This window comes from Prenolepis imparis, unplaced genomic scaffold (assembly GCF_030444845.1).
Source record: "Prenolepis imparis isolate NDT839.2.m4 unplaced genomic scaffold, iyPreImpa1.0 SCAF_1, whole genome shotgun sequence".
NCBI lineage: Eukaryota > Metazoa > Arthropoda > Insecta > Hymenoptera > Formicidae > Prenolepis > Prenolepis imparis.
Genome location: NW_028141159.1, coordinates 5,921,104 through 5,945,706, shown reverse-complemented (window position 1 = coordinate 5,945,706; position 24,603 = coordinate 5,921,104). Strand labels below are relative to the sequence as shown.

At 36.6% G+C, this 24,603-nt stretch overlaps 1 protein-coding gene across 1 annotated transcript in view; it reads left to right on the top strand.

Moving 5' to 3' along the window:
- The window catches only part of LOC145943563 (GAS2-like protein pickled eggs), a 60,272-nt gene that overhangs the window by 14,418 nt on the left and 21,251 nt on the right, over window positions 1-24,603 (top strand). Inside the window, exon 3 of the mRNA XM_083051161.1 lies at window positions 9,767-10,264. Coding sequence (XP_082907287.1) covers window positions 9,767-10,264 — 498 coding nt within the window. The remainder of the gene's footprint in view (window positions 1-9,766; window positions 10,265-24,603) is intronic.

Genomic DNA, 24,603 nt, shown 5'->3' with positions numbered 1-24,603 from the left:
TAATAAGCGTAAGGTTCGCGCATTTTGTAGGCAACTATACGAGCCGAAGTAAGTACCGCGGCATATATGGCGATAGAACATAACGCGGTTATGAATATTATCAAATAGTTCTTATTACTGCGGAGAAACAAGAAGGCAAAAAGAAAATCGCCAAAATCGGCGCAATACCTATATTATTATTGATTCGTTAATTAAAATATATGTCACTCTACAACATAATCTTCTATAATATCCAGACATCATGGATATTTAAATTTTTATTTATTGTATTTTACAACGTGACGCCGGACGTAATATATTTCCCGGAACGATACTGCGCGATCGATCGCGATCCAGCGCCGATCGTGGAACTGTCCGGATCAAGCCCGACTTTCACTGATCTACGACGACGATCCACCGCTCGGTTGCTCGAGTCGGGCATCGAAACGAGCTCCATTCATCGCCATAGGGCCCCGTCGCGCGAGCTCATATAATGCCCACCGGATTCGCGACGAGTATCCGATCGGCGCGCGATGCTCGTATATAAATGCCGGGGTATCGGCTGAACCGCGCTCGTTATTAGCAGCACGTCGGCTCGCGTCGTCCTTATAAATTCATGCAAGAGAGATATTTAGAGTAGGTAGGAGAGAACGATAAAACCGCGGCAGCTCGTGCGTGCGTTCCCTATAGGTGCCAACTCGGAGAAAGTCGCATCGGACATATGCACCTTAAAGCCGGATTCAGACCGCGGTAAGACGGTATCATGCACGGATCCTTATAAACGTATTAATACTACTGATTCCGCGCGATCAGCAATTATATTTATTTGTGACGTTAAAAGCAAAAAATCATACATTGCGCGAAATAAGTAATTTCTCTCATCTATTTGCATTCGATAGAATTGATAAAATATATTTAAGACTCTCTTTTCGTGGATTAATTAATAGCTTTAAATCCTGTGATAAGATTTATTTTCGCTGAAAATGTAAGACATACGTAGATTATGTTATACATACATTTATAATATTAATGAATCAACAAGTTTTCCTTAATTTGAAAGTATAAGAGAAATAAAAAAAACAAAGAATAATAAAAAAAGCAGAGAAGATAAAATAAAAAATATATACTGTATTGAATACTGATGTACTATGCACTTTAAGTCTAATTGAAACATCGCAATTAAGTGAGATTGAGAAGAAGGCGATATATGAGCCTCAATATTCAGCATTAGATACAATATTCAAATTTTAAAGCAAAGTATAATACACTTTAGTCTTGATCCGGTTTAAGGATTACGGCAGATCTCGAAGTGAGGTGCTGGAATTTCTTACCTGGGGCAGGGGGTAGATTGGGTTGTAGCAGTAAGCAGAAACAGAGGGAGGGCGAGGTAGCAGTGCTTTTGCATATATCGACTTTACGAGCCGTGACGAGTGGCCAAGCGGGGAGCATAATAAGATACGCGACGAGAAACGATAAGGAACCACAGTGCTCTCGATACTGGCACTTCTGGAGACTCTTTTCTATATTTCTTTCTTTTTTCTATCGTTTGCGACGATTTTTACAGACTGTGATTTTTTTGCACTCCGCTTATATATGACGAGGAAGGCGTCTGCATGCAATATGCATCGCAGTCTAACGTAAATGAAATGCAGCGATGGGATTGAGAAATATTTAAACCTATTTAAAATTCTGTATACATTTTCTTTGAATAATCTTTTAATAATAATTTATACACTAAACGTTATTTTCGCGAATATTATAATTTATAGACATTAAAAATTTGCTTTCTTTTCTTTCTTTCGGATTTATATATTCAGAAATTAAAATTTTAGTATTTAAAAACTACAGATTTAGTTTCCGAGATTTGTCAAATTTTTAAATCAAAAATTGATCGTCATAAAATATGATGTGCATTTATCATCAATTATTCCGGTTACTGATTTTTGTCAGAAGTAATTAACTCATAATAATAATAATTCAATTTTGCAATCAATTCAAATATATACCTATCGCTCAATCGAAAATAAATTTATTAAATCTATTAAACCGTAAATCATATGACGTGCAAAAGGAAGCTATCGATATTAAAGCAGCTTCGCGAAAAGCATTTTTTAAAACAAATTAGAGAATAGCACTTGTCATGCAGTTAAAGGTCGACAGGCACTCCATATTAATCACGATCGCGATATTCCGAAAGAAGCCAAGAGCGACAGCGCACGGCCTTTCCTGTCGGAAATGACAAATACCAGGCGCCTCGATGGTAGGCCTTATATAGAAGTCGGCACTATCTTCGAGTATGGTGCCACCGTGTGTAATATCGATCCAAAACTATTAACTCTTCAATTATGTTATAGTCAGTAAAAACAACTCAATCATCGTTTTATGTTTATTTACTAAGATCCTTTAATCCTCCATTTATTTTATGCGAGAGATAATTTTGAGATTTTTATATTGTTAAAAATAATATATATAATCGTCCGTATGCTATTTCTGAAAAGTAGTTATTTGCGGCGCAAATGTTCTCAGAAAGGACCTCGCGATTTTCTCCTCGCAAGGACGCCGAGTCGACGTTGCTTCGCGCCGATCGACGTCATTTCGATGGTAATCCTATAGATATCTTTACATAAATAGAAGATCGTGTGTTCTTTCTCTCTTATATCGCGGATTCCGGATTATGTCGCGGAATTCCAGGCGAATTCGCGGTGTGCGCTATTAATTAACCACAATTGTCGCTATCTGCCTTTTCTCTCTCGCTCCTCTCTCATTCGGAATTAGAATTTATGTTGCGCCTTGCAGACCTTAAAGCCTATTTAAGACGAGACAGTTTAAGACTCATTTGGACAGCAATATCGTATCGTAAAAATGTAGATAGAAGCCATTAAGACTGCCCATAATTTAGGATAATAAAACTTTTTTCATATAAATAAAAATGTTATTTTTTTCGTACACTTTTATATATATAGATACCAAATAAAACTAAAGTATTCGGACACAGGAATTGTTCATTTTATGTGAAAAATGCACTATTAAAAGCTTGTCACAAAATATTATATTGACTCTAATAATCTAATAATCGCTTTTCTATTTGTATTCTATTGTTTTCTATTTATATCTTAATTGTATAATCTTAGGTAATATTTTTATAAGAAACAATGGCACGATTTTGCGATGTGTTTAAATGGGATTTTTTACTTGTTAACTGGATCGGCGGTCAAACGCGTTAAATCGAGATCGCGCGCGATCGAGGTTGATCCCGGGGATCCGAGGAAGCTGGCCGCATTAATGAGCCAATTAATGGGAGAGCTACGAGCCCGGCTTTCCCGACAACACGATTGTCCGTCGACTTTTCTGACGCGCGTGGCAGGGCGAGTTAGCTCTCCGGCGACGAGTCGCTCGTTACCGAGTTTATCAGCGAATCTATCAGTTACCTTAAAGCGCTGTTAAGCGCAAACGGGATCGGCAATTTCCTTCGAGTGAGTTGGCGTTATCGGTCGCGTTATGATAAATGCAAATCCGATCGGCAATTTTAGCCTCGTTTTCTATTCCTACACTGGCTGAACTGTGCACACTGGTGCAATAAGTTAGAGTGAGACAAAATATACTTGTCTCATTCTAACTTATTGCACCAGTTCATCAGTGCCGGAATAGAAAACAAGCCTTTTGTGTTATATGCGCGATCGATCACGCATGATCGATTTAATCCTTCCTGCTAGATGAAGATAAATTTTGTATTGACATCTTATGACGGACAATTTGAATCCTTTATGTTTTGACGATATACATTAAAGGATTTTAATATATAATTTTAACAATTAAATTGCACTTGCAGAAATAATTTTGTATCAGAATAAAAAAGTTCACTAAAAACTAATCAAGAAAGAAATTTGATACGTATAAAAAACATAACAATACATATACGCAATAATTGATTTAGAAAGATATTTATGTTTTACGTTATTTTATTTACGTTTATTTTAACGATAAATAAAATTGAAGAAAATTCAGGTTTATCGAGATATTCATTGAAATTGCGGGAGAAAATACAAATGCGCAAATCGTAACATAAATATATGGAAGCAATTAGAAGGAAGCGGAATCAAGGTCGGCGGCCTTGAAATTTCTTGCAGTTAATTGAAATCGAGTGGAAAGTTGATGAAACTCGATGCTGCCGTTGAATTATCGTAAATGGCATGATGACTGGTACCGTTCTATGACGTCAAAATGTAGAAAAGCGTAAAAGGACAGAAATCGGATTTCTGCTCATTTCGATTCTATTAAATAAACTCTGATAATTTTCATTAAGTTATAATTATAAAGACTGTCAACATTCAATTCAATTATTTTTCTTTATGATTAGTCAAATACTCGTATTTTTTAGACAAAGTGCGAGACCATACTTAATTAAATTAATCGCGTGAAAAAAATAGAACGAGAAATAGAGAAATGTCAAACTTCCATCTATCTTAATGTGAATTAAATTAAACACTGTTTTTACATGATACTTTAAAGGTGAATGTCTATACGAGTCATATAAGGTACGCATATGTATGTAAATAGCCACAGGTGCGTCCTTGCAGGCTGATTATCCTTTTTGGAAGGTCGATTGTAAAAATAAATGCGTCGTCGGAATATGTTCGTTCTTGCGTATTTTACACTAAGGAAATACATTACGTATGCGAGGTCAAGAGCGTTTCCTGCCGCCTTCTATTAGCATTTCTATTGAGAGTTCCTATTCCTTTATCTAGCTTGCGTGCTGTCGGAAACGATGTTGGTACGAAGGACCATTCACATAAGCCTATGTTTGCTTACAATCGAGAAGATACCTTGATCTCAAAATTATTATTCGTGTAATACTAGTATAAAAAAATAAAAATAGATATATATATATAATCTAGTGAATAATATATAATATAAAATATAAAAAAAATATATGAAGTAAATATAATATTAAAAAATTATAAGACGTTTTTAAGAGAAATCGATAAATGATTGTGAATTATGAAGAGTTGTATCACTGCTAATTCGAGAGTTAATTAAAACGGGTTCTCATATTTCTTAATAAACTGGACCATCTTTGAAATATGAAAAATCTTCCGATTTTGCCGGGAATATTGCAAAGATAGGCTTTACCGATGCATTCGAGCGCAAGCAATAGGAATTGCAAGCCGACTTGGTTCCTTTTGTCGCTCGGAAATCGGGGAATGCAGCAGCCGGATGCTTTTTTTCATAATTTCTCGGAATCAGTGTGCATGGGGGTGGCCCTTTTCATCCTTCTCTATCTAAATATATATACCGTGGTCCCTGCACGCCCGTGCTTCCGAAACTTGCGATGCAAGGGATGTGCGTTGTAAAAACAACGGACGGAAATAGACGGAGAAAAATCAAGCGGACGCGACGCCGACGACCTCAAGACACGACGGGCGGTCTAGGACCTTACTTCGGGCATCGCCTTTACAGTCACGACGCATTTTAATGCCAATGACGACGTCCATTGACATAACTGGCCGTGTCTCAAAAGGTTCATTGTATCTTTTTGTATAGATTACCTCATGGATGGCGAAACGTATGTTTTCTAAAGGCGCAAAACATCCCAATAAACTAGATCGATGAAATAATGTGATGGAGAATATATTCTATATAAATGGCACTATAATTATATGATAAACGTTTCATTCGAAATTTCATATAAAATATCATATGAGATAATTAGAATATGATATAAAATTATTTATAAAGCAAAAGATACAAAATAATCGTGTTTAAATGAGATCGACTTCTATTTACTTCGGAACGGCTGTTAGACAAATTACGACATAGATGATGATAACAAGATAATAACTCAACGAGATAATAGTTGTAGATATTCTCCCTCGCGCTATCGATCATCGATTAATCAACATTAAGTGTCTATTAAGCAATTCAGGACAATTAGAAAGAGGATATTCATTCTCTTGTAATGAATGCCGATAGGCTTTCCATGATAAGTCTACTGTTCACGAATACCGATACTTTATTCGATCGCATTATCATTATACTAACATTTACAACCCCATAAATCATTGAAAATATTATTTTTATAAAATATATTTTTGTGAATCATATTTCTTTTTATTTTTCTTGAAACTAGTTTTGTACAAATTGTAAGTATTCATTACGCGGAACGTTTAACGTCAATTCATTACCTTTGCGCATCTTAACGATGACACGCGAGTCACTTCCTGGGAAGTACCTTGTGACGTGTCGTTGACTGCGACTACATAAAGACACTGCAAGCACGTTCGCACGATTTTACATACTTGTTCGCGCGTGCGACGCTTTGGAAGGTATATCGTACAACGCGCGTGTAGAACACGCCGTGATTCACGACGCTTTTGTGCCAACCGAGGTCTTACTGTTAGAAGCAGAAACGCGCGCGGTCGAGGTTTATTAACCTCTAGCGAAGACAAGAACGACAGGATCGCGAACAATCCTAGCGGGCAATCTCTTCGCGCTTCTGCCGTGCCAAAGAATTTCTCCCACAGCTGTAAGAATGACATTAGAAAGTATAATAATTAACTTTGCCCGGATGTGTGCGGGAACGTAAATTACATCGCGTTGTAAAATGCGTACGTGTCAATTGTATACGATGCATAAATCCCTTTCGGCAGCAAGATCACTCACTTAACCGTGGATTTTCGATGACATACGAGACGATATGGGGGAAGATGAATTTATAAAATCTTTATTTCTATCAATCAATAATTTCTTTATCACACGCCATTTATTTAAACGGACAGATTTAATAATCTTAATTAGATTAAATCTCGCCACGTGTGTTCGCGTGCTTTCAATATAATGCGTGTTTATTGCTTCAGCGGCCAGCGTCGTAAATAGCCATAAATTTCCGCAATGATTTGTCATGTAAGCCCGGCCCCAGAAACTAAATTAAGTTACACGGCTATGAGTAATGGTTACTCGCGATCTCGTTGATTACGTCTCATTGGTTTTCTTCCATACCGTGCACCAGCATTAAGCTTAACTCGTACGCGTTTTGCCCCCTCGAGCCCCTCAATGAAACATCTCGCAAACGTTCCAATTTATAAACGTAGAATGTGCAACGACCATTTTCATTAGGTACATTCGTCCGTAGTGGTAAGCGAGGATGACGAGGGGGGAGTCGGAGGCCACGTAATGTGACATCCTGCCGGTCGCTTCATCTGTCGACCGTATTACCATATGCACCGCTTCTCGTCTTTTATAAGCTCGATTCTTCCTCTCGCACGCAGCGATGCTCAACGCATCATCGGGAAACTCGTAGCCTGATTTTATTATATTCCAAAATTTAATTAAAAAAAAAAATATTATCAATGCATAATCAGTAGGAGATAAATATAACGTGATAATGAGAGGATCACTGATGAAAATCACTTTTAAATGGTCCGGTACAAGAAACCGAATAAAATTATCATATTAAAAAAAAAATCAGGATGCTGCTCTTTTTACAGAGCATCATTTTTTTTATTCGCCATTATACAAGTAATAATGTAACATAGTAATATCTTGTTTTTGATCACAGTAATATTGAGAGAGAAAAACTGACTTGCTATCATTTCTGTTTTCGCGAATTCGTACCACTTTCCCTATCATTTCCATTTATCTCTCGATGAAGGGAGAATTCTCTCCATCAGTTTTAAGAGTTCTCGACAAAACACTCCAATCGTTGAGCCATCATTATCGTCGTCGCTCGAGTTCAGTCGCGACTGCCTGTTGGCTGTTGGCAAAACTCATCTAATCTCCCGTATTATTCCTCGGGGAGGTATCGAAATGGGCCGACGAGATAACCGGATGCCGTTAGATATGATTTTTACGAGTGTGCGTCGGGGGAAGCGCGCGTAAACAGCTTCGCGGCCTTATGGCGTCCACGTGCAGACGAGATATATATTTTGTTGGGGGCCCTAAAGAGAAGAGAGTCGTTCGTCCTGCTATATTGAAGAGAGCCTCTCGTAGAGGGCTCGAGTTCGAGCCTGTATTAAGGATGCGTAAAGATTAGAAATAGCTGCCGCTCAATGCCAGCACAACTTGAGAATTTTATGACGCAATTAATCGGCTATTATACAGCTGAAGAGCAAACTCTGATACAGCTGGCCATTATACCCACGAATCTTTGGGACCTTTCCCAAGTTGCTGATTCTGAATTACTCTTTTTTGTTAATGATTCATACTTCTCAGGAAATGAAGAAATAAAAATTTAAACGTCGGGGAAAATATGAAATGTAAGATTGCTGTAAAAATTTTTGTAGATATTACCTAAAATGAAGTATTATAAAGATGAGATTCATAGATTCAAGCTCGTTTTAATTCCTTATTTTTTTAATAAATTTTTCGACAATGAAGTTGTGAAGGAACAAGAGATTTATCGGTAACAAAATGCTCCGACTTATACGTGACATCGAAATTCGATGCGTTGCACGCGAGTAAACGTTGCACGTACGACGCGTTGTTTGCTCAGACGAAAAAAATACGATTTTGTTTAAACATCGGCGACTTTCTAACGGGCCGACTGTTCCGGGTCGTGGTAGCTTCTTTTTCCGACGTTAACCCAAATATCCTCCTGACGAGTCATCTCGCATCAACTCTGTTTGAGCAGCATATAAGTTCAACGAACTGTCATTAAAACGAGCACCCAGTTAGGCTAGCGCAGTCGTTTGAGCAGATGTTCGGCGAAAAACGAGCGTTGAACAAACAGAAAGGGATTGAAAGGGATGAAATAGTACCACCGCCAGTGATATATGTGTCTTGATGAATGATGATCGTAGTCAAATTGGACGAAAGAAATTGTACCGCAAACGAAAGAGATCTATAGCTTTTTTATTCTAATAGCTTCCCTTTCATTTTAATAGATCTTATTAAATATTTTTCAAACATTAGTTGAAGAAGGAACAATAAAAGAATGACAATAAGATTCATAATATTATTTCAAAAATTGCGATTTAGGAAATTGTTGTAGAAATTAAAAAAAAAATTGTACGACTTGTATTTAATTCACATTGTGAACTACATTGCGACTGGAGTGAATCCCTCCATTGTCCATCATCGCTTTTGAGCCGCTAAAATATTCCCCGTTGATCTTTGACATACAAGGGTGTCTCGCATCTCGAATCTCTCTTGAGCGGCGCACTCATCTAAATCAATAGAGTGATATTGCATTAAAACTTTTTTTCTGAAGGGAGGACGGTCATCAGATGCCATCTGCCATTTCTGCTCGCGGTAAATCCAGGATTTTGATGCCGCGTCGAGTCTCTCGCATCTGAATAACGTATGTGTGTGCACAACGATGTAAGAGGAGATCGCGTGTGGGAAAGTGTTGAATGGCGTGAAATGAAATATCGCGTATAACGCACACATATACATACATATATTCTCTCTAAGCGCCGGATATAAAGTATCGACGTTTGTTATAAACGTCATGAAATATTGACGTACATGTAACTACACGATGTATATTTAAATCGCTGTTATTATAAATTGTAATTCGCAAGGTACCGCAAATTACAATATTATGGTACTGAACGAAAATAGTTTGTGATTAAAAATAAAGTTTGGTAAATCTATGACATCTATAAAAAAATTACACATTTTTTAAAGAATTGTACACATCTCTCTCAGATTACTGGAATTGGCAAAAGTACGATTTGCTTTCCCTTTACCGGCTTCGCCACGAGATTCGCGGCGGTAAATTATATGCTACTTCTACCTCCGCGCCAGAGATGATGCACTGACCAGAGGTGATTTCTTTTTCTGCTTCCAGCATGCGAACAACGTGCGGAAATATGCGGGCGACTACGTGGCGCGACGTCAGGCCCGCAAAATGCCGATGACACGTTCGATAACCTCCCTGGCGCTGCCGATGAGCCAGGTAGGTGACGTGCCCTACCTGCCTAACGCCAAGGCCGGCACTTTCTTCGCCCGCGACAACGTCTCAAACTTCATCGACTGGTGCCGCAACAGTCTCGGCATCATCGAGTGCCTGCTCTTCGAGACCGAGGACCTGATTATGCGTAAGAACGAGCGACACGTGATATTATGCCTCCTGGAGGTGGCGCGTCGCGGTGCCAAGTTCGGCATGCTCGCACCGTTGCTGGTGCAGATGGAGAGGCAGATCGATCGCGAGATCGCCGCCGAGAACAAGGCGGCGAACGGCACCGACAACGAGGAGAGCGACGACGAGTACGAGGAAGAGCCGTGTCTCATATACGGACCGCAGCCGCAGATCGTCACGAACGATCTCAAGACCCTCCACGAGTTGGTGAGTGAAAACGTATACCATCTTATGATTGCTTAAGATTGCTCTCGCGCCACTCTCGTCTTTTACGTTTTGCTGTTGATGGCTGGACACGTGATGTGCAAAAATTCATCGTTGGCAGAGACAAAGTTTTTAATTTAATTCCTGCCTGAGCCAAGCCTGAAACACACAAATTGGTTTCAATTTTTCTTAGTTCGATTCTTTAAATTCGAAGCATCTTGGTAAGAACGATCGCTGGGTTTGCGATGCTTCTCGAAATCTTTCGGAGCGATTCGTCGATTCTGATGGCTCGACGATTAAATCCCGGCGGCTCCGAATGTATTCGGATGGCACATTATTTCGTCGCGTATCATCGCCAACAGCGATCGTAAACGTGCCGCGGCTATGAAAATAACTCGCACCCTTTGGTGCACATCCGGACGTTTTTATGGCGGTCTCAAACCCATATGCCGAGACGTAAATATCGCGCGATCGAGAATAAGAGAACGAATGTGTGAGATACTTAAATCTAATGAACTGTCGATAGTTTTACTCATTACCGCAAGAAATCAATACTTGGCTACGACGATATCGCGAAAGATATATAATTAGGAGACGAATAGTTTCTGCAATAATTACGCGATATAAAATTAATTGCTATCCTTTAAACCGAATTTCATATCTCAAAATTATAATCAGTTTATAATTTTGGTCCTCATTAGTTTCGGTTATTAATTTTAATAATGCTTATTACATGCTTGGAACTTCCGCAAAATAACAAACTCATAATTCAAGTTACGCAAAAACTCGCGTGAATATTTAACGATAGAATAAAAATTTTTCTTTCTGAAATAAATAGGTCAATTATTCTTAAATCACTTTAAGCGTCATAAAGCGTCACAGCTTATTACTCCGCTTTTTTCTTCGCGCGCATGTATACGCGTCTTTAACAGAGAAAGGACCGACCGCTCCCACAGTCTCGTGGCAGTGTGAGGCGTGTGTGACCTATCTGGCATTTTATTATTGGCCGATTATTATAAATTAACGGGTAACGATCGGCGCGTTAAATGTCCCGTCGTGCGCGCGAATCGCGCGCTGACGGCTCTCGCTCGGCGTCGCGATAATTTCTTCGCCGCACCATTAATTGTACTCCGCCGCTGGCGGAGAACGCGACGCATCGGGCTGACACTTTCCCCCTTCTTCGATGATGTAAATGTAATAATTTCTATATCTCTCGTGGCGATATTTCGTACCTTCCTTGCACTTCCGTTTCAGACGCGACGATACGATACAGCAATGACATAGGTAACTATAAGGAAGGGGTTCCCTGCGGAGGAAGTTAGGGAAGCTTCTGTCCTTATCTGTGCAAAAAGTTTCGATTATGATTATTAGACTTGAAATAATATGAGAGAAAATATATATTTTCGGAAATATGAAATTTGTGTGTGTATATATTATTTTTGAATTTATTATATACACATTGCATTTATTTATTGCTCAATATTATTTTTGAATGGTAAATTTTTATTTAATAAATTGCCTAAGAAATTAATTTAATTATTATTTAACTATTTATTAATTTCGCATGGCATATTTTTGAAAGGCAGCGCGGTACAATTTTGACTATTTTGTTTGACTGATAGATCGGCTTGTATTGACTAAAAATCTCGAATTATGGTCGACTAGCGAGTGTGTCTAACGGCGGCGATTACTGGCGGCGATACACGCGACCGGTAAACGTGTAAGCGATGCTAAATCGCGGCATTTCACGAAGCGGAATAATTCCTTCCCCAGGGCCTTCCAGCTCCATGGCGAACGATAACGTCGCGTCGTGGCGCGCGGCTTCTCGCCGTATAGAAATTCCAGGACGCTTTCCCGCGAGGTCGAGACTCATGGCGTATACACTCGCGAAGGTGTACGAGCGCTTTCTGTTCCGAAAAAAAATTTCGACATAATCGTAGAATGTTACAATAAATTTGCTCCTTGTGATCTTTTCTTTTTTTTTTTTTTTTTACGGGAAAAGCCCGTTCGCAAAGCTGTACTTATGACGTAAAAGATTGCTTCCCAGGATGGATACGATGCAGGAAGTAAGAATTATTAGTATGAAATATCAATATTTTTAAATCAATTTCTTATTAGAAAGAGTTCCGCAAAACTGTCACATTAAAAATGTATATTTTTACATTTAATATTTTAAAATAAACTATATCGCATTACACCCCAGTTTAAAAATTAACACTTTTAATCAAGATTTTCAAACTTTTCTTAATAATGATAAATTTAAAACTTAAAAATTACTTTTTGGCGAAATACGTCAGAGATAATAATGAAATGATAATTCGCAGCGTGGCACCGTAAATAAGTGATATCCCGTTTAAAAAAAAGCAACAACATGATATCATTCTCGATACGATGTAATATAATAATAAGCTTATGCAATTCGAAATGTTGATATTACGATATTGATAAGAGTAATTATTTGTAGCCTTCGGTATCAAGCGGGAAGTATCGGGGCGAGAGCATCAATAACTCGCGCGGATAGTGTATCGTAATATCATTAACACCCCTAGTAAGATAGCGTAAAGCGCTGCCAGCGTTAGCTGGTAGGACCGAGCGCGTGTTGCAGCCGTAAATCTCGCGAGAGCGTCATTACAGCCGCCGTTCAAGCGTATTGTGCGTCGATTTTCGCGATCGGCTGCCGATATCGCCGGATAAATTTCACTTTACGCCGCGGGGAGGCCGCGCACCGGTCCCAAGTAGTAATATACCGTGAAAGCGTTGCCCACCGATTCCAATAAAGTAGAGGCGAGCCGAGGGAAGCCGGCTTTGTCGGCTCCATAATTAACGGAAATATTTATCGCGTTCCAGCCACGAAAGTAGCGAAACGTATCTAATCAGGCTCGGATTTGGATTTTCCATTATCACCGCGAATAAACAAATTTTCGATAATAATAAGATTCCTTCTCGATTTTTGGAATGTAATTTTTACTAGAGATCTAAAAATGTATAGAAGATCAAGGAGAGGATTTTCTATGATTAAAAAAAAAACGTATAATTTTATTAGTGCGAAATGGCTTGAGACAAACTTATAATTTTCCCTGGATTACAAGGAGTTAATACTCTTTACACCGTGTCACGAATCTTGCTCGTTAGAGTCAATCCTGAGCGCGGGATATATTAAATCGCGATTGAATCTCGAGATGACGATTACGTCGTCTCGTGTCAAGTGTCGGACTGTTCAAAGCGGCAACTCGCCGCTTTATTGATAATTAATCTAATCTCTCTCTTTACACCGTGAGATACGACGACACGAAGACACATTCTCTCCGTAGCGTTCGCTTTTATATTAAAGCCGTACCTCGCGGCGATGCGGCGGCGATTCAAGGAGAGAGAAGAGAACGAGTAAGAGTATATAAGAGCATGTTTTACGCCGGCCATCAATTAGATTCGCTCTTGTCACGCGTGTTATCTTATCGCGAGCGTTACGACTTTGTTAACCGCGTTTGATATAAACAACTCCGCGACGGATTTGCCTAATCGTATACAAGATGCGAATTACCGCAAACAGTGCTATGGCGAATTGTAAAGCAAAAGTTGGTTAATATACGAGATACTCCTGTATGTTGCATTCATTTTATCTGATAAATAATTGTTTGTCAAATAACTTTTATCTATATAGTCCGATAATAATTATTGATCGAACAATCTCAATACTTTATAGCAAAATCGAAACTTTATATAATTCTAATATTAATAATTTCTAATATTTTTTTTACAATAGCAATTCACGCAATCCTCTATTTTATTCACATTTATGACAATAGTCAATTGATAGAACTCTATAAAACTTTTATTAATTTCTTTTCATCGATAAAAAATTTAGACAAAATTTTTATTTGTGATATTATAATTTTATTTATAAGTTTATATCATTTTTTTCGTTATCCGATTATTCATACAATCGTGCTATTTCCTCTGTGTGATATCCCTGAGAAATAAAATTTCTAACCGTATATAACGACGCATTTGTGCGGGACTTTGGCTCATACGGGTGATTTCCTTGATTCACAATGAGTTGGTGTCGATGCGTTCCGCGTCCTACCGCGGTCCACGATAAGATAGCGCGTTTAACAAGGCTGAATCTAATCGATAGCCGAGGTAAACTGTACAATTTTACCATGGTGCGGCACCACCACGCGTGTATGTTTCGTTCCCTCGACTCGGGCGATTGCCGTAAATGGCGCAATGCGAAATCGTTGCCGCCAGCATGTTCAGTTATCGCGGAAGCGGATTAGCAACGCACGAAGACGGAATTTTTTTTTATCTTTTCTTAAATTTATATACAGTAATATTTTTTTTTTTCATCTTGCGAAACAGTTACACGCGCCGTCAGCACACCACGAATTCGCTGTTTGCGTCACTTTAACAAACGTGCAATTTTAGCGCTCGTTTATATTATTACTCATCAATGCAATTTTGCATAGAGTTAGTTTCCTTTGTATTTATATCTAGGAATATTTAAAGCCATGCACGTTTTACGCACATATTTAGCAAAATCAATTTTGATTATAAATAATATTCAATTTTTTTACATTTGTTATTTTTTCTATAAGAATTTTGCTTAGTTTTCTGTTACGTAATTAGATTTTTAATTGTTATGAATGGATACAAAATATCGGGCAAATTAAAATATTTTTCTATATATAGTTGTAAAATAGCTATACTACAAATCAATGCATTCAGAAGAAAAAAAAATATTAAGGCAAAGAAGACCTCGAAGCAAATATTTTGCAAGGTCCATAGATAGATTCTATTCAGAGAAATTGCCGTGCCAGACAGAGCTTCGCCTCGCGAGCGCCGAAAGCTTGTATTGATCGCTGTTAGCCCATTTCGTATCAAGTTCAAGAGCAAAGACGGCGAAGTTACTTCGAAGGACGAGGTCCTTTTCCGTCCTATACCGGTGTACGGTTACGTTTTTTTTTTCTTTTATTGTTGTCTTTTCTCCGAGATCATTTTCCATGATTCGGTATCGCTTGTTAGGATGTTACACTGTTGAATCTTGCTACAGCAGGAAGGTATTACATTATCGAAAAAAAATATTGATTTGGATTTCACTTCGATACGTTGACATTGTGGCGTCATTTCCGGCGATAAATGCGCTTTTACGTAATTACACAGATGACACGAAGATATCTTCTTTTCATTTGAAAGCCAGGACGGATTGCTTCCATATTTTTAGTCTTTTTATTCACTCCAGATTTTTATTTCTGTCAAAAGTTTTCATTCTCATTTTTACGATTCGGATTCAATATTTTTAGATTTTGGCTGTAAAATATTTTTATCATCAATGTCGATTTTTGTATGAAAAAAGCGATTTTTTTGCATCTATATCCAGCTTTTAATAGTGTGAATAAAATATTTTAATATAGTTTCTTTATTATCTAGATATTTTACTTTTTATTATGCTTTAAGTATTAAAATATAACAAATTATAATATTTAATTATATATGTTTTCTATTAATCTGCCTAATGATGATTGATGATGATTATGTTTGCAATGTGATTAGCAGATTTATCGTAATCATACGGAAATCACGCAGCAAATTTCATATTTATCTTTCTCTTGATACACGATCAGATAGTAAAGCTACTTTCTAAGTATGTATAGACTATTGATAATGACGTGCATTTCGAAGAGATATGATTCAGTTGAATTTATCTTTGAATCATCCGAAAGTAACTATATTTATACACATACACGTTACTTATACATATAAATATCACACAGTTGCGTTCATGTTCGAAAATACAGATTAAATTTAATAATAGCAAACGATATTTAACAATCTCGAATGATATTTTCACATAGAATTAATGTGTCGATAGAATCAATACAGTCAGTAACTCTCGTGTATTAAATCAATTATTGTATTAAATTAATTATTTTCCTTTATTGTGTGAAAATGACTAATACTGCATTCTTAGCTAAATACGGCGGATGCCGGAGTCGAGTGTCTTTCTCACCGATTTTTCGACCCCGAGTCCCCTCTGCTACTTGATCAGCCTTCGATCACACGATTTATTTACGACTCGAGAGAAAGAGTTACTATTTATCCAAAGGAGCGAAAGAAGATCCGTTCGGGCGCCTTCACATAGAACTGCCATAAATGGCATTGAGCTCTCCTTCAAGTCTCCGTGTCAGTTATTATGTACAATTAACCGAGATGCTGACGGGGGAGAGACGGTTGCTAGAGCCGCGCAAGGTCTGCCTGCGGTCTGAGTCTTAGCTAATCACTGTTTGCCGAGTGCGGATTATAAACAGAGAGAGAAAGAGAACCAGGGAGAGGCAAAGAAATGGGTTAGAAATTTAATACCGAGGTCGGCCGCACTTCGGTCAGTAATTATACAAGGCTGTGTAATGTAGGTGAATTTATCATTTCTCGCTCGGGATATATATCTGATATACATATGTTCGAGTCGAGGTTACAAATAGAATAGAACGGAGCGATGGCTGGTCGTTGATCCGGTCAGTTGACATTGGTTAGCAAACCGGAGAGGGCACTTCCAGGAAGGGTGAGGTAACTCTCGAGGGAGCCGTGAGAATTTTGATTCGTAAAATATCAAATGAAATTCAATCAATGTGAAAGATATTACAAACATTTAAAACCGCGATTTTCGAACGTTAAATTTAAATATATTTTTTATTATTTTTAATTGTATTAATTGTAATTATAATTTTATATATATTTTAATACTATGCGAAATATTTTATATAATACTCTGTGTATTCCGTTATTTCGGAGCAATTTTTCTGGAAGGATATTTTCGGAATAATTCAAGTCAGCTGATCATTCTTCCGCGATCGTGCACAAGTCACCTAAATTTAGACGAAAATGGTACCGTATCGAAACGTCAATAATCAAGCTTTGCACGGAAGGGAGATCAAAGAAAATTTCAGAGTGTATGCCCCAGTAATCTCGCCTCGGTAGAAATCCTGGGGATCCTAAGACTTTGGCATCTCTCACATGAACTTTCATAGCAGAGCATGTAGGTTACTCCGATAAAAGGCATTTCAAGTGCTTCTAAACGTTGTCGATTGCTCTGAAGCACTATACTGCATGTCGAACGTATCGACCGAAAGTTGCAAATTCCGTCGAATCACACGCGATAATTGCAGAGACATACACAATCTGAATTTTCTCTTTCTTTCTTTTCTTTATCTATCACGAAAGTATATTCAGAATTTGTATAAATGAAAAAAATAACAAAATATATATCTGTCAAATCTCTTACTTTCTTATGATCGATCTATTTTTTATGGATTGATGCCAAAATGGGATTACTTAAAACTCATTTTATTCTCTTCTTCATATTTGAAAATATTTTTTAAACTTGAACGCGATATTTCGAGCTTGATATTTAAAATCTAAATTTAATTATTTAATGTTATATAAAAAATTATGAAAAAATGCGAAATTGGCAAATTGTAAAGTGATTTAATTTCTATTTTATTTATCAATTCGATTGTATTTTCTCCTCAATGCAATAAGATCGGCAGACTCTTAAAGCATACAAGACCAGAATGCAAGCGGACGCGATTCGCTATATAAAGGGCGTGACGAGTCGTTCCTGCGAAAACGACGCGATGAGGTGTCTTCGACGAAGTCTACGTTTCTCCGAGGCTTTCAATTACCATAAATATTTGCGGGATCACGGGAATCACGAAAATAAACTATTACGGGGAAGAGGGGCGGAAAAGCGGGGACGACGTGGCCATCACTGTGGACGGAACAGCTGAGAGCTCTGCGGGACGTCGCTCTCTCTCGCGTGTATTGATTGTCGGGACGCCGGCGCGGTTCGGCGCCGGGACGCCCGCCGTAAAAGCTGCGTCTTCAAAGCGCCGCAATTCCTCGGAATTCACCTGCCGCGCACGGGTACGTTATGTGTGTGTGGAAAAATTACTGCTTCACTCGTCGAAAATTGCTCGCAACAGAATCATCCGCGCACTTTCCATTCCTTCCTTTCGCGCGAGCGGCGCGTTTATGTTCACGCGCCGTCGTGAGATCTGGATGATGCTTTTGCCGCGCGTTATGCTCTTCGGTTGGGCTAATTGGATAGCTCTAGGGCGTGTTCCAGAAATCCTCGGCAAGTCTCGCGGAATGTCTTGAGAAAGACGCGAGTCGCGAATGAGAGAGAGGATTCGCGGTGTCGAGTATTTTTAATTAAAACGTTGAACCTACGTGATTTTTCTTTGAGCTTAATTAAGTCCTTTCAAAGAGAGAGAGAGAGAGAGAGAGAGAGAGAGAGAGAGAGAGAGAGAGAGAGAGAGAGAGAGAGAGAGAGAGAGAGAGAGAGAGAGAGAGAGAGAGAGAGAAAAATTCTGATGCTTCGTGTTATTGATCTTTCAATATCTCTCGCCAGCATTTTTTAACATGTATATATACGCATAACTTTTTAATCTTTTTTATATATAATATAATTATAAAAATATTATTTTTATGTTTTAAGTATTACATTATTTATATATTTAAAGCGTTAAGCATCTCACAGAACCTGTTATTTTTTTTAATTTCTTGTTCGGAAACTGTTCTTGCAAAATATCTCGGCTTGAGTTTATTCCGAAATTTATTGCGACGTCGTTCAGCTGACTGCTTAATATCAATCATCGAATGGAATTCGCCACTTGCAATTTATTGCGTTTCATAGTCGCGAGAGAATGCGATCGTTCAATGCACCTTTCAGCCGTGTAACTCAATATACGCCTTTGGCGACAAGAAGGGCATGATGCGGTATTTTTTGATTTAGTAGCGACACCGTTGAAAATAACCACAGGCGAGCTGATTCCCTCGTTTGCATTCGCAAAAAAAAAAAAAAAATAAAAAGGGAAACAGCACAATGCATATCTTGAGAGGAGACGCTCTAATTAGGATCGGTGCACTGACAAATCGACGCGATTATTAAAAGTCGCGCGAACACGACGAAGCGGACCGCCCACGTAACTGTTTTCTTTCCCGTTTGCAATCGCCTTTCGAATTCTCTTCTTTTTTTTATCTTTACACGTTACCGGTTATGTAATTTTGCAGTTGAACTAATGTTGCTCCGATTTACTTTAGCGATCGATTGATTGTCATCGAATGAACACGGATTGATATATATCTTGATTATTTGGTGATCATTAATATTTGTGCAGTTTTAGATCCGACATATATATCTAATATTAACGATACAATTAATATTATAAATGATATTCTTGCGTAAACGCGCGCGGTATCAAACAGTAAATATATTTTTGATAGAAACTGCGCTGATATAGTGATACGCGTATATTTTGAGAACACTCAGAATTTATGAGATAAGAGAAGTCCATATATATATTTTTAATTGATGGATTTTATCTCTTTTTTCTTAAGCAAATGCCGAAGATTACATCGTTAAACAAAAATGGCTAAAGCCAACCTTATCTAAAAACTAACGACGAAGTAGAAAAAGACACTTATAAGAGACACAGTATAAATCAGATAGCGGTTTTTAGTTCATTTCGATTACGACATTATTTTGCTTACATAGATTGTTATTTCGATGCTTTCTTATAGATTTTGTAGGCGGATATATAATTTCAGATGTATTTTGATAATTTCCTGAAAGACCTTTCAGATTATATCTTTTTTCTTACGAAATATTTTGTAAAGATCGTTGAATATATTCATGCCTTATATATGGATAGAAAAATGTAACAGATCCCGAACAATATGTGACAAAATATAAATTATATTAAATATATGATAATTTTTACTTTGAAATGTCAAATCGCTATATATATACACTGAAAAAAAAATGTGTTAACTTGACTAAACCTTTCAACTAAACCATTTTGTTAATTGAACATATATTAGTATTTAAGTCAAATATACGTTTTGCTAGATTTAATATGTTATATTTAATTTAAATATTTCTATATGTTCAATTAACAAAATAATATTTAGTTGAAACGTTTAGTCAAGTTAACAAATTTTTTTTCAGTGTAGCGATATGATAAATGGATAACACTCTTGTTAACAATGCAATGTGAGAAGACGTTGCATTTATATTACTTATGTCGTACGATGCGCAAACCACGAGAAAACCGCGAGTATTTGTTGAACGTAGAATATAATCGCGGGAAAACCAATTGACTTACTAATTAATCCTTTCTCGCGCTACCAGCGTCCTCAATCATGGACACACTTTTTCTTCATTTATAATGCGCAAATATTTAGCAGTTTTAAAGCGTTGTTGTCCTAGTTTATAAACACGTTTTGAATTGGTTAAAGTCATTATGCAGTTTTAAATCATTCTTGTCCTAGTTTGAAAACACATTTTGAATTGTTTGAAGTCATTCAGCATATAATCTACGCGATTTTCAAATAAGATAATAGAACGAAGTAAATCCTGATGGAAAGATTTCTCATTTTTTATTTTATAATTGGAAATACTTTTATAAAAATTATTGAATTATTTAATAAAAAAAAATTCCTTATTATTTGTGTATGAAAAATGTAGGAACATAAGCATATGAAAATCAATTTTACGTATTTTATTTATGATTAGCGATAGTAGGAAATTCAAAATTGGTTTAAAATTTTGCGGAGATGCCTAAAGGTGTGTTTAATCACATAAAAAAATAGAATTTGTGTAAAAGTATACTGATTTTCTCTTAATGTAATGATTTTCTCTCGATAAATAGAGGCTTTTGATACGAAAGGGATTAATTCGTAGTTAACTGCCGGGGCGTTACGAGTGTTACGCGAGTCTTACATTATGCGCGATAAGCGCATTCATCAATAACGAGAAGTGAGTGTGGCGATAGGTTGAAATATTTCACGGCGTTTCATTAGGCGATTTCCTTGATCGTGTAACCGCCTCTAATCGACGCTCAATAAATACATACAGGGGCCGTTTATAGAGCGAGTTTGCGAGATATAAATTTCACCCGTACGTAGTTTCACATTCTCTGGATTATGTATGAAGCAAAAGACGGAAACGAGACAATGTGTGTATCGGGAGCGTAATGGGCGATCAACAATCGCGTATTGCCATAAATCGCAATGGATTACGCGCGGTTATAATGTGTTGTTTCTCCTGGGAAATCATATATTCACGAGAGACAGGTTTATTTAAGGCCTCATTTACGTCGAATCATTTTCACATAAAGGATATTTCACGAGAAGAATGCCTACTTTTCATATGATTGACATCTTAACTATTATTAATTTTTGCTAAAATATGAAATACTTTATACCGTGAGCATTTTTGTAAATATTACAGGCTTAATTTTATAGACAGTATAAATTGGTAGTTACATTAATCTCTTCAATGAGCTTATAAATCGAATTTGTGATAACGTAATAGCAGATAAATCCATTAATATAAGAGGTTAATTAGATTAGGTCAATCGATATATCAACAACCAACGTTATTTATTTCTAATTCTGCTATGTTGATTGTTCTGCATTGTGAATTTTTTTTTATAATATTAATTTAATTAAATTTTTTTGTATATCTCTTTTTACGATACACATTTAAGAGTTAGTGATTTACGCAAAAAATACATAGATTTCGTATCTGCGATTGCAATAGCACAAAATAAAATTAATGTTAATTTTCCAAAGTGTTTGAAGACGTAATTATTATTAATAAATCCTGCAGAAATAAACCAGTCAAAAACAAAACAATATTCTTACTTTCGCTCGACATTGGCTAGCGAGTAAAAACAGCGAAATATCTTCGCCGCGAGATCGACACTATTTTCAAGATGTAGTGACGCTGAAATGAATCGCGATCTCGTCTCGCAGATCTTGTGCTCGTCTCCTTCCCACGAGGGTCTCCCCCGCGCATACGATCCTGGGAAGATCAGTCGACGATGATAATGTCACGATAGCGATCCGTATCTCGAACCGAAGGTTCCATCACTTTCTCCACTGTGTATACAGTGTTTCAGGAAGAAAGTGTCATATATGCGGAAGCTGCAGGATAGTGTTCCGGAGAAAAAGTTCATATAAGTGCATTTCTGTAGTGATGGAACTGTACGATGTACGACATCATACTAAATAATGTCAAGAGTATTTTCTTGATAGTATCGAGAAGAAGCTCATTATGAAATACAACTTATATTTCTTTAGCACAATTATCGGGTATAATTTTGTCACTTTTTAGAAAGATATTTTAGCAAATTAATGACGAAATTTTTTTGTGAAGGATTAAATTATCTTACAATTAATTAATCTTTTGTTTATATGTATTAGTATTATATGTTAATTTATAGAAATTGAAATGTGTGTATAAGAATATTCTGTTTTTTTCTATATTGATTGTTATCCATTGACGATCACATTCAGTATTCATAATGTCTTCGTTTTGAATATCTATGTCATAATAAAACCAGATATCTATTAGTCGATCCGAGATCAACTTTTGAGTTCCTTTCTGGTCTCTTCTGGCTAGTCACGGAGTCAATACTTGTGATGTAATTTTGCTTGAGTTACCAATTCGATATCCTCGGTTATTGTATTTTAATATGTATTAACGTTTTAGCGAGATCGATACTTCTCTGTCGAGTTCATTAGTTATAAATGAATTTTTCTATAGTTATTGTATAGAGAAAAGTCATTGAATTTTAAGCAATTTTTTTATTCTGTTTTAGAGTCGATTTTTTTATTCTTTAAGAATCGATTTTTGTCTTAAATAAAATAATATATAGAATTTAATTAAATTAATATTATAAAAAAATTCGCACACATATAATACATATATAATTCACATACATACATATAATACAGAGCAATTGACATAGCGGAATTAGATATTAATAATGTTGACTATTATATAATATAGATTACCTTAATTTAATACATACAATGAAAATTATCTTACATTTATTAGCGAAACTAATTGATAAAAGAAATATAGTAACGAGTACTTGTGTTTTACAATTTGGATAGTTAATGTTGCACAATAAAAATGAAAAAGGTTTTAATTTATATACAATATCTAACATTGTCAATCTTAAAATAATAAAATTACATAAGCGACGCAGTGGCAATAAAATTATATAAAATTAAAATTTTTTTCATATTAAATAAAATTTTATTTAAAAAATAAAGTAAAATGTATATCTCTCTTTAAAGTTAACGTTACTTTCGAATTCTCTAAATTAAAGCTGCAAGTCCTAACTGCAGACACATAGTAATAGGAATAACTATGATTTACAAACGACTACCATGGTATATTCGAGTTTCCTCGAGTTGTAGGTCAGTTTGCAAAACGACGAAAATAAATGAAATTTCCGCCACTTTCGCTTGCGCGTGTACTCCTACATATAATGTAACGAGATGTCACGATTGTAGAAGTCGACTCGATCTCATTTCGAGTCTCTTAGGCAAGTCCTTCGACCGATCGCAAATGAACCGTGAAGATGATAATCATGATGCAACTTCATTGATGCAACTGATCACTCCGTTAATTTTTTCATTACGATCCTTGCCGGAACATATAAACGCTCGATTCTTCTATGTGTCATCCTACGCGCGAATTTGAATTTATTTCCAAAGTATTAATCTAATTTGTGTATTATTACATATACTTGTTTTACCTATCAGTTTTTTCAAATCAAACAGGTATAATAAATTATTCTGACATACTATTATATCATGTCACTAGGAATAAGAAGGCAGTTAGTTTTCGCGTTTTATTCATGTATTTGCATACTCAATTCAACTACTATTTCTCTCAGTCACCAAACTTCAAATCTGCGCACTTCATCCAATCTATCGCTACGTCCACGCAATTAAGTCTTTCTTATCACGCTCCAATGATCGCATTCGAATAGAGTTCCGGCATATCGTACGGAACCATTCTATATTTGTATCATTCCAATATCTACATATATCCCATATCTACTGGATCACAAGCCTTGTTAGGCAACAATTCTTTTGCGAAATTGAGATCGATTTTACATATCACTCATTTCAATTTTTTCAAAATTTTTAAATTTATAACAAAAATTAGTTTATCTGTCAAATGTCATAGATTAGATTTGTCTTGAAATTTATCTGCACTTAATTAAAAAAAAATCAGTCCATTATCTATTTATCTATTATCTATTCGATGGGAAAACTAATAAATGTATAAAATGATTATCTCTATAACCGATAAATTTGCTAATCTCATGTGGAAACTAAGTTTCTCATGGTTTCTCAAGGACCACGGGCTAGGCTTGGAACACCCCGTATACATTCGATCCGCGGCAACTTTCTTCGTGAACGCGTAACATTGTAAAATCGATGGCAGTTGGAGCGCAGTAACGTCGCTGACAAGCGCATTAAAA